The sequence below is a fragment of the Ascidiella aspersa genome, chromosome 9 (genome assembly GCF_963924565.1).
Source record: "Ascidiella aspersa chromosome 9, kaAscAspe10.2, whole genome shotgun sequence".
In the NCBI taxonomy this organism is placed as follows: Eukaryota; Metazoa; Chordata; class Ascidiacea; order Phlebobranchia; family Ascidiidae; genus Ascidiella; species Ascidiella aspersa.
Genome location: NC_139455.1, coordinates 5,506,857 through 5,521,307, shown reverse-complemented (window position 1 = coordinate 5,521,307; position 14,451 = coordinate 5,506,857). Strand labels below are relative to the sequence as shown.

Here is a 14,451-nt window from a genome sequence, read left to right as displayed (position 1 = left end):
CCCTCAGAAATAACAAATAAATTGCACCAGCCCTATCAGATTTTTGCGTAGGTAATTCACCAGAACATTGGGCGGTAGAATCGTTCAAGTTTTTTATAACCTTATAACTTGTTTGTCGTAATCAGCTTGATAAAATCCAAAATATCAAGCACGAACAATGTGGCAATTGTGTGCCCAATAACATTCCACATGCCCTAAATGAAAGTTTGGCCAATTTAGTTAAACCCAATTAAACGTAAAATTTTTTAGCGCTTCGCGCGATTACGATCTGCCACTGGTTTAGATAAAAACAAGTCTGTTATTTATCAAAATAATAAGTGTATAGCTGGATAAAATGCAAACCGAATACGTAAAAATAAAGATATCTACGCCCCCTTATACACGTTAATGTATATAGCTGGATAAAGTTTGATTGTTCATATCACATATAAGTGCAGTAAAAAAATAAACAAAAAATGTGGTCTACAGGTTTTATTGTATCACTTCGCCCGTTAGGAGGCAGCAAAGGAAAACAACAACTTTTTTAATCAACCAGGTCTGTAGTAAGCCGAAAAGCCGTCGAAGACTCGCCGAATCTGTCGATCAATGATGCAAGCAAGGCAGGCTAGAAAAACTACTAGCCTGCAGTGAGGTTCGAACTCAAGACCTCCGGTCATACCGGGACCGCCGAATGAATCAAATTCATTTCAAAATATCATAAAAATATAAAAAATATTTCGCAAAATCCGATTTAGTTCTTATTGTAATGTATTTTCAATAAATAGCAAGCCAAGCTAATTTAAACAAAACTTTCCAACCCACAATTGCACGGAGCATAACAGTACAAAATGCTACTGAAATGTATTGGGACAACCAATATGCCAATGCTTGCTACATTTTGTTGGTACAAGCAACTCCACATTGAAGCGGATCTACAGTACCCCACATTCAATGAAATACACACACACATACAAACACATGTGAGTGTTTTTAATCACAGCTTCTGTCCACATATTCTTACCGGTCTGGTCGTCCATGTGCGTGCATCCGTACTCGTTAGTCGTGCCACAGTTGATCCAGCCCCCCCGATACTGAGGGTCGATGCTGCACCAGGGGGTGTTTTCCATGCGAGCCGGGTGATTGTAAGTGGTGCACTCGTAAAAGGTAATACCCTGGTACACGAACGGGAAGGCGCACGAGAATCGAACGTCTGTGGTAAAGCAAGGGATTTTAGAGATATAGTTCCGGGGTGGCGAACCTTTTTTATCGCGCGGGTCACAAACACCACGTTAATCACAAGTTGGTCAAATATTTCATTATATGCTAATTTTATGCGAAACTTTGCTGCTGCGTCGTTGTTGGTAATTCAAGCTTTTTGAACGATTTTCAAATTCAGACTCCCACGAATGGGGGGATAACAGGAGTTCAGCATAAGGCTTTTCAGCATGGTTCAACCAGGGTTTTCAGAATTTTTAGTCTGCGAGCTCTTACTTTCCTTTAAAGGATCGCCACCCTTTACGTTTTACAGCGGTAAACAAAATGCTTTTAGTTGTTTGCTTTTATGCACGCATTTGCTGAAGTGCAGTTAATGTAAGCCTACTCGTCACCCTTAAACATTTTTGCACGACCCACAGATTGGGTAGCCCTGATTTAAACAGTACAGTGCTATCTAAGGATGGATTGTTTATTTTTTGGGAGTTATTTTTTCCTTAAAATAATTGACCACATTTCGGCAGTTCTAGAGAGACAAGTGGGTCATTCAAAATCGGTAGTGGGTCACTTTGTGACCCGGGGTCAGTAGTTCGCCATCCCTGATATAGTTTCAAGACAAATTGTATACTTTTTCAAAAAGCTTCTCTGGCCGTTATATTAGATCTCCAACGTTTCAAAGACATACACTCAAATCGCCTTCTTCAGAGTGATTGACGTCGAACGCTGCATGTACTGTGCAACGAGCGTTTATATCATTTACCCTTAAAAAAGGCGAGTTGAATAGGTCGAAAAGGATAAACTTTAAACGGGATAAAATTGAAATCTTTCGTAGCATACTTCTGCTACCACTACTAAATATCAGCAGATTTGTGGATTTTTTTCAAGCAAAACTTGAAAATAACTTTGTCAAGAGTATCGGAATACTGCTAGTATTAGTGTTTTATTAATCGGAGTCAAACTCTGATTGTTTTAGCCGACTCCACAAGCTTTGGTCAAGGGGATGGAGATAAAAAAAACTTTAATCTCAGCACTATAAATGGTGGAAAGTTTTTTGCTTATGTTTCTGTCCATGCAAGTTCTTTCTTTTCTTAACAAACATCATAAATAAATAAAATCTAGCTGCGGTTTCAATAGGGCCTTCAACGTCCAACAAACCTGGTTCTTGCCTATCCCAGTGGGTGTACGTCACTGGTTCGCCGGTCTCCCAGCCGTAGTACAGCGACCCAGTTTCGGTGATCTTGGCCGATAATCCGATCCACGAAGTGTAGCCGAGGCCGGGCGGCAACGTGTTCAGCACCTAGGGTGTGGGTTGGCATTTTTTACAAAGATAGAATACAGATGGGGAAGTTATTTTTTCCTTTATTGCTAAATTTACTTCACCGATTTGCGCACTGGTAACACTTGAAGCTTAGACCAAAAGGTAACGATGCAGTATACCTGCCACACTGCTTAAACGTGATTTTGTGACTGGTAACCTTTCAGTGTTTTATTTTAATAAATATAGAAGGGTGTATCTTTATGGAATCCAAAACCATTGGAAGCAGGTTTCTGCTTGTCGATCACTGTTCCGCTGACGCGTTATATAAAATTTTATTATTATTTTGCTTTGTATATTATGTATTTTACTTTACTTAGAGGAACTGACGAAGCCCGTATAAGCGAAATATATATTCCTTTTTTTTAATGTCTGATCCTGATTTTACTATGGTTTTTAAACTTTGGGTTTTATTGTTTATTTTAATAAACACTGCTCCCAGTGGCGCGCTTTGCCTCGAGCAGAAACGTGTCTCCTTCGTGGCCTTTATTTCAAACGACTTTATTTCTGTTAACAGCTACTTTTGGTGTGGTGTAAGTTAAATTTTTATATTTACTTTGTGTTGGTTATTAGTGTTGGCAACCTTGGCTTATTAGATTCTATTTGAAGGTGTTGTAACTACCACTGTGTTTATTCACTGTTAACAGATAACGACTTCAGTCGACATCAAATTTCAGTGATTAATTTCTCGATAGTACTCTTTGTTGAGCACTATCGTTTTCCTAATGTGATCATTTCAAAACATAATATTCCACACCATAGCCACTAGACCAGTGGTTCTCAAACTGGGGTCCGCGGTTTTATTTTCAACGTGTTTGCGCTCGTCATCAAAAGCTACGATTAGTTGTTCATGCACGCGATTGCATGCTTTCAGCTGAATTGTGCATTGTGGCGACATAATGATGCGTTATGCTAATAAGAATTACGTTTCTACAGCTTGCTGTGCTGCCATTGTGGGTTGTACGGTCACGGTTTTAAAACTTATCTTTATTGCTTCAAATAAAGATTTTGTTAGCGTTACAATACTAAATACGTCATCAACAAGCCTACCTAAGACTGTAAGTGCACCCGTCCCATCCAAACGTGTTATTTTATGTTTATTTGTGTGTATTTTTAAGGGGAGCGCGAGCAATTGAAAAAATGCTAGGGGGCGTTTGCGTAATTTTTTAGAAAAAGTTTGAGAACCACTGAACTAGACACTTAGCGTGGTCGTGGACAAAGTTTGTGGCTATACAAAAAGCTTGTAAACTGAATTTCTAGACAAGAGTTTTGGTCTTTGATGTTACCTTGTCCATTATGCATGCAAGCAATGATGATTGACGCTGTATTTAATCTATAAAGCAAGAATTCTCTACTGTGTGCCGCAGAACTCTTTTTTTAACTTTGCAAATAACATATTTGTATTACGCATGTATTCATGCAGATAAATATGGGATACTTGGATGTAAACTATTAATAGAGAAATGATAACATTTTTGTTTTTGCGTACTCTATAAGTCTATACCTTGCCGTGTAGGGTTGCTGTGAAGTTATAACTGCACGGTTTTGTGAAAGCGCGAATGTTTTTATTTATTTATAGTGTGACGCAGGCTGACAAAATTTGAGTAACACTTCTCTAAACGCTCTAATCTTTATTATTTAGCATTATAAGGCGTTTTGAAGTAATTGCTGTACTTTCAGTTATAAAAAATTATGTTGGAAAAACACCCCAATTTTCAATACGAAATAACGAGAAGTTTTTTACCAATGCGTGGATGAACGACTGCTCGTAATCGTCGTGGACGGCGGCCAGCTTGGCATCACTTTCCTCGCAGATTCGGTTGGCGTAGATGAACATGAACTCGTCGTTGCTCGCCCAGTAGCAAGACGAACCTGAAAAAAAAACATAAGAGGTTTTTCGTGAAACTTAAGCATTGCACTGTCAGTATCCTATATGCAATACATTGTAGTAAACGCAGGAGCGGACCATGCCCCAATCACTTTAAACTTCGGCGACCTATATGCAGGGAGGCCATCGACATGAACCCAAAAATAAGGACAAACGAAAAATTAGATTAGCATTTAAAAAACGTTTTTGGAAATGGATTATATTTATACGAGGCGTGTCATATCACATTCCATATTTTTTCCAGAAACAAGCTGCTCCAGCAATTTATCAAGGTTTATGGTTTGGTTGTTGGTCTACTCCTGTTAATCCTTGAAGAACGCTATTTTAGAAATCCGACACATAACACGATCGACTTGGTGAAATGTGGCAATCGAACAGTCGATTACGATCAATGTGTTGGTCACCCTTGCTTATCGCTTTCCTGATTTAACCACAGTGTCGACTGCACTGCGCACCCATTTCCCCATTACCAACCACTTCGCAAAAAAAAAAAACAAGTTCTGTAGTCGTTGAAAGTAAGACAAAATAAGGACACAAGTCAAGTATAAGGACTTTTCTTAAAAATATGTACATTTAGGTTTTCTAAGACCTGGCTCTTTAAAATAAGGACAACTCTTAGAAATAAAGACGGTATGACAACCCTGCCTATATGTATCATTTAAAATAAAAACACAATAAAACCAAACAATATATTATCCATCGAAATTAACTAAAACTAACAGCAAAGGGAGAATTAAGATAATAGTGGAGAAAGAAAAATAAGCAAAATTTATTTCAATCTGGCCCTATTGAGGATTACGTCATCTGACCAGTGTATATTTTTTTATGTGATCTGGTAAGAAAATAATTGTTCTACTTTAAACCTTCTTTAGTGATCAGAGGATAGTAAAGACGACTTAGACATCCATTGTACTTGCCTTGCACCAGAAGATGTTACTACCTTATTGGTGTTTGTCAAGCAATTTTATGGTCGTTTAGACAGGTTGATAGTTTTATTGGTGTTTTTGCGATCACAGTGATATATCATAGACTTCAGTGTCTATATATCTTCGACGTTTTCGAATTCTCACATTAGTCATGCCGAATTGTTTGATAATGATGATCTAAACGGGGTTTGAAGCACAATGGCTTGAGGTTGTAGTAGGACGTAGTAAGAATGTTAATGCCGTACAAAAGTAGGCATCATTGAACGCTTCGAATAACGCTTTGTTCATTTGAAAATGATTTTAAAATGAAGTCGAAAATAAATAAAGAATTTTTGGTACGTTCAAAATTCTACCTAATTCTGTATGGGCTTTGATATTCTTACTTCGTAAACGGGTTTTGTTTTGAAGCTTTTCATATGACCATGTGGATATTGCTGATATTACTGCCGGTCCTGACTTTTTAAGTCAAATAAGTTTCCCAAATCACAATTCACAAGTATATGTGTAATAAGCAAATCATGGTCCATCGACCAAAAAAAATATAAATTAAACACGGTCGACCCACCGAATGCGGTCCATCCGGCGTCGCACCCCTCATCTCCGGGCGGGGGTCCTTCCAGGGGGGGTAGAAGTTCCTTTTCCTTCTTGCACAAGTACGGGTACACGTCATCGCAGCTCTTGTCGTTCCAGTAGCCCTCAAAGCGGTAGATGTTCACGCATTGCTTGTTCTGATTAAATAGCAACAGTGCTGTACTGATTTAAGTCATTGACTTGACTTAAGTGTACTTAAGTCACTGTTTTCAAATGGCTTGGCTTGACTTAAGTCTTTTGAACCGAATGATTTGAATTGCCCTTAAGTCATTTTGTCAAATTATTTACCCTTATTTCTGCCCGTGAAACAGTTTGCTCGCAATACGTTACGTTAGTGATGTTTGCAGATCACCAATTTTCTTCATTTAATACTTTGTTTCAAAACGAAAGGACTAGAGTAGACTTACGGTTGACATGTTAGGCCAAAGACTTGAAAGGGAACTGAATGGGACTTCAGTTGTTTCAAAATGAATAGTTTACAACACTGCAGTTTAAACGTCATTATGTTTTGGTCCGGAAGGTCGAGTTTTTGCTCAGAATCGCAGGTAACAATATCAAAAAATTGTATGGGACCTTCCCTTTATGTCAGGGGTGTCCAACTTAAACATGCCGGCCAATTTTTATCCTATAACTTTTTCCCGTGCCAAAGTTTAGTAATATAATTCTTTCTAATAATAAAAGCTATATAAACATTTTTATTAAATATAAAATTTTTTACAAATAATAAAAACGTGTAGTTAGCAGTGCGCATTACTGCATCTAAATGTCCGTCGGTGAGCTGACTTTTGCTTTCTGTTTCTTTACACCAAACTTTATAGTTATATGAATGCTAGACTCCACTACAATGTAATGTCATAGTATTAGAAGTAATTGTTAGTTGTCGTGATTGCAGTGATTGTTTTATATTGTGAATATACAATGGCAATTTACTGTATAAAAAATTAGGTATTTTTTACAATTGGCTGAATAGCAAATTAAGTAATTTAGGGGGGCTTGCGTGCCATTTTTTATTTGGTCGAGTACCACATTTGGCGCGCGTGCCGCTTGTTGGACACCCCTGCTTTATGTAGACGTTGATAATTTGTAGACGTTGATGAAGTTTATGACAAACTATTGTGTACACACCGTTTGCTTCGGTTCGTCCCAAAACCACTTGGTCATGGTGACTGGGCTCCCGTCCGACCACTTGTAGTAGTTGACGATCTCCAAGTCGTTCAGTCCAATCCAAATGTCGCCGCCGACATCTGCAAAAAGGCAATAGAAAATCAACATTGTGCTTCTCCGAGCTATGACTATTTTTATTTTTATAAACAACACTATGGCAAAATAATGGTTGGAGGCTGTAGCAAGACGTAATAAGAATATCAAAGCCTATACAGGAGTAGGTATCATTTTGAACGTTTCGAATAACTCTTAAAAAATTAATGTCGAAAAACGAAAATGTTGAAAAATGAATATGTTGAAAATGAATAAAGAGTTTTCAAAACGTTCAAATTGATAGTTACTTCTGTAGGGGTCTGATATTCTTATTATTTATTACGCAACACCATAGGACTTTTGCTGTGTTTTCCAACATTACGAAAGATAAAAAACTATATTAAAAAGTTGTTAGGCCTGAAGACCAGAAACAAACAAAACCACGATTATTTCCTATTATGAACACTCGTACCGAAGCAGGATCCTGTAACTATGCTATTTAGGGCTATTGTACCCATCGAACAAATAAATAAAAAGTAGTAAAGCAACGTTACAAAACCTAATGCATTACCGATCTCCTAACGGTATCTTAAACCAATGATTGGCAGCCGATGTCCTGTTTAAATTCTTATATCAATATTGGTCCGAAAGAAAGGTGCCTGTCAAAGTTATTGCAAGTTCGCGATCCAATGAAGTGGGTTATTCCCTAACATGCAAGTTTTTCAACAATGTAAACAAATAAAGATAACGAAGCTCCCAAACGCTAACGCAATTATCGCCCTAACACTTGCGTTTAAGTATAATCAATGGCCTATAACCTTCATCTCAACACTAGATTAACCTACGGTACAAATTACAAACCTCCGACCCAGGGCTGCGGAGCCGGAAAAGGTGCCGAGCTCGGGGCCCAGGAGCTATTGTTATTTTTTAAGGCCCGTTTTACTCTTTTAAGGCCCGTTTACAGTACAGCTGCGCTGAGCTGAACAAAGCGTAATTTGCATTTAATTTCTATTGTGGCGAGCGTTTCACGCTTTGCTTAACTCAAGCCCCGTGCAGCTAGTAAAGGGTTACGCCGATTTTCACGCTTTGCTCGACTGCCATCGAACGTGAAAGTGATTTTGCTTGTCTGTTACGCAGCCATAGTACAAACGCAATGTTACGCCCAGCTCAGCTCTGCTCAGCTGTAGAGTAAACGCGTCCTTATGGAGCCAGAGCTGGGCCGGAGCCATTTTAAATTGCAAAGGGCTGACGCTATGAATTTTTTTCCTTCTCTTGCTCGAAAGAATGTAAAATTGCTCAAATGAAAAACCTAATTTAGCCTGTGAGGAAGCAACTTTGTTGTTATTGCTTCGTAGCCGGACCCAGTTCTGTATTACTGTGGATCCATCAGTCTGGTTAGAAGTTGGATGCAGAAAACTCCCGTTGTAACAAAATGACTAATTTTCCGACATAAAATTAATGCGCGCAACTTGCAAAGTCGTATAATCGCTCACCTGCCACTAAGAGTTGTGCATTGATAAAGTCATTCTCGCCTTGGGTCAGGATCGAAGCGAGGTCGCCTCCCCTGCTTATACAGTCGCCCCTGGCGTCGTGCCAATTGAGAGCCACCCCCTTGTTCGAGATGTAGTAGCAGTGGTCCTTCCAGGGAAGCCAGCCATCGTCGCAGCGAAGTGCTATAAAACGGACGGACACGATGATGCGTTTGTGTGTTTGCATTGCCCCCAGTTTTTTTTTTTTGATATGAAGGACTAGACTTTTAAAGAGAAAAAAATCTTTTTCAAAGAATCAAATCACCTGTACAAAATAAAAGACTATACTTTCGCAAAAACATAGGGTTTTTGTAAAGACTTTTCAATGTGAAAATCAATAAAAATAAGAAACAACGACTTTCAAAGATCCAAAGACTTTATGACAAAACCTGTGTCTGTTTTTAATTCAAACCCGTTGTTTCCAAACTTTCAAGTTACAACAAAAAAACTTATTTGCGTGGCAAGCGGCATCAAGGCTAGCACAACGTACACCTTCCAAGATAATAACACAAAGCTTTTTTTTAGGATTCGAGTACAGGATTCTAAAAGTTTTCGTTTGGGAACAAGCAGTGCTTTGGTCACATATGAAGCGAAGGTCCCCATGTGACGAAAGCCGTGGGTTCCAATCCAATCACTGACTAGTTTTTCTACATTGCATATATACAAAAAAATTGTTGAAAGATATTTAATCTTCATAAAAGGTCCTGCCGCTCAGTAACTGAGTGATAGTACAATTCTTCAGTATCTTACAATGATTGTTACCAATTAATGTGCTTTTCAGTAAAGTGTAAAGTTGTGATTAACTACTTACTTTTGCCAGTGAAATGGAACGAAGCACCATAGGGTCCAAAACTGCAGAGAAAAACAAGAGATGTTCGTGGTAGCTCGTATACGATTAATGAAATTTTAACACAAAACCTAACAGAAAAAACGGTCAAATTATTGGCGGTCATTTTTGGTCAAAATCATTACTTGGTCGCCAAAAAGCTTAAATCACTTTTGACCAAAATGGTTGGAAAAAGAAAAAGGTAATTTAACCCCTATAGCATTTTATCGCAATTTAATACCATATAGGAGTATAGAGTCATTAACAAAGTTTCACTTTGGATCTTTTTATTTTTGTATTTCTTAGTATATAAGCTGGCTAACGCACTCCTGTTTTATTATTAACCCTGATGAAGTCAGCTGGTATCTGCTGCCGAAACGTCAGTTTACACTTCGCTTACACCAAAAGAGCGTTTTCTATCTATTGATTTGTTGCCTGGTTGAGATAACTCTATATTTTATCTTTGCTGACAGTTTTGTTAAAAAAAAAATGTCGGACTTCGAACGCAGTCCAATCACTTACTCCTGGGAAGTGATTCCGTGGGCGTAGCTCCCCCCGTAAGACACCAGTCCCTCTTTTGGCTCGACGGTGACCGGTCCACCGTGGGAGTTGAGGACCCGACCAGCGTGGACAGCAGCACGACACACAGACGAGTGCTAAACCACGAAAAGACCCAATAAGCTTAACCAATTAAGACATTATTTTTAAATAAAATGAGTCTATACTCCATATGAACAGGGCTACTCAACTGGCGGAACCGCGGCCTGAATGCGGACCTTTTCAATGTCGAATCCGGACCTTATCTGTCTCAGTATTTACTGGGCAAAACGATTTGATGATTGTTTTCTCGGCAAACAATTGCTGCTGTTCGTTGAAAACCCCTTTGCATAGTAACGGCATGACAGAATTCTCAGTTGAAGCGAAGGACTTATACCGTATTACAGTTTGTATGACTGTAAATTATTTCATGAGAGTTATAACAGACCTAAGCAAATTTTAAATTTTGTAATTGTACCTTTCCTAATAATAGTTGAGTAGCCCTGCTCTATACCAATTGGTTACCTACAAATACCTAGTCAAGTTTGACTTAAATTCTTAAGTTGGACAAGTGAAAAAAGTGAATTCTAAGTTATTTTCAATCTAATCAAGTCAAGTCTTTAGACCATAATATACTTTACAAGTAAATATAAAAATTCACACTCAATAAATCATTACAACATTGAGCAATAAGTGAAACCTCATCCGTTACTGGAATTACTGAATCATAGCACACCTAACAAAATCAACCAATGGTCAACAATTGGGAAAAAGTTTCAACAGCAAACAAACTATTCAGTTTCATAAGAAAAATACTAGCCGTCCTACTCTATTCAAAGTTTCTTGTCACAAACCAAACACTTCCAAACCGAAATACCACTAACTTAATCCTGCCATATGTCCTCTTTTAAGCGGATTTGTCCTCTTTTCCCAAGAAAAGTAAATGGTCCTCCGAGGACGCTCAAAAATGCCCAAATGTCCTCTTTTTTGCATTTCGAGTTAGTTGCTTATACTTTCAACAAGACTTTTAGGCGAGACTTAATATTAATTTCTTAAAAATTACTGTCTTGGCGGTTGTATACAATTTCAATGATATTTCGTGTAAACAGTTTCACGATCTCGTTAAAAATAATCATTCCTTATTGGCAAAAGTTAAGGGAACCGCAAAGTATTCAAGGCCTTAATCTGAAAAATAAATTTGATTTGATGTTTTTGTGTCTGTTTTTGTCATTTTTCTTTGCTTTGTTTTTGTAACTTTTGCCTGCAACTACCAAGGAACTGTAAAACATCATCAAACCCATAACAATTCTACTTCCGTTTTACTTGCCGGCAGAAAAATGTCCTCTTTTTGGTTGCTGAAAATATGGTAGCTCTACACCAGGGGTTCTTAAACTTTTTTTACCGCGGACCCCTAAAATTTTTTTTTGCTTTGCACGGACCCCGGTAGGCGAGAAATGCTCCAAAATGATGTCATAATATGACGTCACAATACAAATAGACTTCAGAACTCTGTTTATTTCGGTCCGAAAAATGTGAAAGTTAAATGGAGTCTAACTACACATTCAGTGCAAAACCGTTTAATTTTTAATTAAAGTGTTTTCTTTTAAAAAATAATTGCTTCTTAAGTATGCACTAGTTCTTAGGCCTTCATGGACCCCCTAAAACTAGTTCACGGACCCCTAAGGGGTCCATGGACCCCAGTTTAAGAACCCCTGCTCTACACTAACTATGAAAAATAGTAAATACTCTACACTTCTTTACTGGGTGGTAAAACTTTCTATTCCTCGACTTACCCTGGTGTAGGTTTCGGTTCCGTAAACTGGTTGGGCTTCTGGGTCTTCCACGCAGCCCGAGGGACACTCGACCGTGTAGGCCCCCTCTTCATCTTGCCAAAGATCCCCCGTATCTGGACAAAGGGGTCATTGTTACGACGACAAATGAATAAATCGGTTTACCAGCTCACCTATTTAGCTTAACACGTTCATTCGTGTAACAATATAGACTTTAATGAACAGTTGGGCGAATGAAGGTAGGCAAACTTGTGTTCTGTAATTAATGAAGAAGCGAAAGGATCCTTAACGCAAATTACTATTACGTATTATTAGTATTCAATCAAAGAAAGTCTTTAATGATGAAAATAACGGCCCAAATACGCGTTAAAAGCGACATGCTTTATTTTCAAACGTTTCGGCAATTTCTAATGCCATCATCAGTGATATGCCTATCACGCTTTTAACGTCTATTTGGGCCGTTATTTTCATCAATAAACTTATGAACAGATCCGTATATAGTGTTCCAAAGAAAATCTTGTTTGTTATTAAAGATTATAGAGTCACAAATGGTTGAGAGGCACTGTTACTCAGCTTGAACTATAGGGATTCCCAATTCGTTTTCCTGTGTGGACCGTTCTGCTTATTTAAATAAGTCGACGAACTCTCGGAAATACAGGTAAAATATATGCACTTTCTGAGATAGAGCTACATTGCGAAAAATAAAACTTTCATCATATTGCTACTTGATACATTGACCAGGAATAAACAGTTAATGGGTTTTTCAAACGACATAATTTTTATCGCCGCTCAGCGAAGAAAGTAGGCTAATACTTCACCGGAAAGTCAAATGAAACATTCGATGGGTAACCATAGAGTCTATATTCAGAGGAAAGCCCTTTTCCAAAGTAGACCAACCAGTGACGTCATAACCCACAAAACAACGCGCCAAACCTGAGCACGTGATGCGGTCGTCGGCATAGCAACCGTTCAGCTCGAACTGCATGGCGGGCTCGCCACTCCACTGGTCCGGATAAAGACGCACGTGCTTGGTGGTGATCGGCTCTCGCAGGATGTCCAGGTAGGAAGCCTCGCCTGCGCTGAGGCCACGGAATATCTACAACAGCACAAAGCGTTTGTATTTATTGCAGGGTTGAGTACAAAGGCATTAAGACCGAGTCAAAGTGAGCTCGCAGAAATGCCAAGAGTGTTATGTGTATCCGGTAGGTAGGCCTATAAATTTGCCAAATAGGACAGAGTACGAAAAAAAATAATAAAAAATACGCTACAGAATGACAAAAAATAAAGGGTGACAGGCTGAAAAAAAAAACAGACAGGCTGCTTTTTAAGCAAAGAAGTAATACAAGTTTCTAAAGCGACAAAAAAACGTTTTTACTTAGGCAAGAGTTATCCTCAATAAACATGCTGCGATAAAGTAGCATTTATCAGTCGTATAAGTCAACAATCAAAATATTTTCCGAAGTACATTCTTTTTTGGGCACTGTTTTGCGCATTTTGATGGTTTTGAAAATAAAGTGTAGCAAACTTACTTAAATGAACGCACTTTTAACGCGCAATATAACAATATACAAATATTGGTCATAATCTGACTATAGTGTAAAACATATCAAATACTTTTTTTATTTTGCCGTTGAATTTTACACACTACATGCGCTGGGTTCGTATCAAGGTCACACATTGCGGCGCTATTTCCCACAGCAAACATTTGTTTCGAAATCCGCTATTTGCGAAGGTGACAAGCGCAAAAACATGGTACCCACGTATGCAGCGATATCACCGATATTCAATGCATTATTTGCTCAACATGGCTTTCAGGACGGTGCAAAGCTGGCGCGATGTTGACGTTATTGCGCGCCAGTTGCGTCACGACCCAATATTTGCGCCGATTCCTGTACCAGGAACTTTGGTGAGCAAAAGCTAACATTGTCGCAGGGGGTAAGGGTCGATTCGCCGATAGTAAAGTGTTGGCGTTATGTTCGGGCTGAGGTTACTAGGTCGTTTTGCGGTTCTGCGAAGGTAAACGAATAAAATAAAGGCAATGGCGCCTTTAGGAGCCGGGACATCGTGATATGGACCCCCTTAAGAAATTTTAACAGGCTGTTTTAGTATTACTGCGTTGTTTTTGAATAGTATCGTGAGTCACATCACTCAGCAAAAAGTAATACGATAAAGTTTTCAGTTTTACTCCAATTTTAAAGAAACGACGGGTTATTGTCTGAAGGCTACTTCCCAAAACAGTGTTTCTCAACCTATGGGTCGCGACAAAAAAATTGGGTTACGTCGCCGTCTGCAGTAGTTTTATAAGGTTCGATTTATTAAGATTGGTTTCGAAAAATATTTATACTAAATTTGACAATATGGTGCAAGCAATACTAATACGTAGCTCATATTAAATAAATTCGTACTAAATAATGCTAATCTATTGCTGTAAAGTTTGGAGCATACTAGTTGAAGGAGTAAGACGTAGTAAGAATATTAAAGCATATACAGAAGTGGTATCATTTTGAACGTTTCGAAAAAAAAATCGTTATTCATTTTCAACACGGGACTTTAAAGGTTAAATGGTCACCGTTTATTGACAAACAACAAGAATGGAATCCCACAATGGCCTTTGTCGAAACAAGTTTTAAAATCGAACTTTGACCCGCATCGAAACACTCA

The 14,451-nt window shown here is 38.4% G+C and overlaps 1 protein-coding gene across 1 annotated transcript in view; it reads right to left on the bottom strand.

The window, feature by feature from the left end:
- LOC146132042 (uncharacterized) overlaps nucleotides 1-14,451 on the bottom strand; it is a 51,177-nt gene that overhangs the window by 16,162 nt on the left and 20,564 nt on the right. The window contains exons 27-36 of the mRNA XM_083397190.1: nucleotides 12,724-12,886; nucleotides 11,794-11,906; nucleotides 9,986-10,119; nucleotides 9,449-9,489; nucleotides 8,602-8,781; nucleotides 7,037-7,155; nucleotides 5,886-6,048; nucleotides 4,251-4,378; nucleotides 2,347-2,488; nucleotides 1,001-1,189 (exon numbers count right to left, since the gene is read on the bottom strand). Of these exons, the coding sequence (XP_083253316.1) occupies nucleotides 1,001-1,189; nucleotides 2,347-2,488; nucleotides 4,251-4,378; nucleotides 5,886-6,048; nucleotides 7,037-7,155; nucleotides 8,602-8,781; nucleotides 9,449-9,489; nucleotides 9,986-10,119; nucleotides 11,794-11,906; nucleotides 12,724-12,886 (1,372 nt within the window). The remainder of the gene's footprint in view (nucleotides 1-1,000; nucleotides 1,190-2,346; nucleotides 2,489-4,250; nucleotides 4,379-5,885; nucleotides 6,049-7,036; nucleotides 7,156-8,601; nucleotides 8,782-9,448; nucleotides 9,490-9,985; nucleotides 10,120-11,793; nucleotides 11,907-12,723; nucleotides 12,887-14,451) is intronic.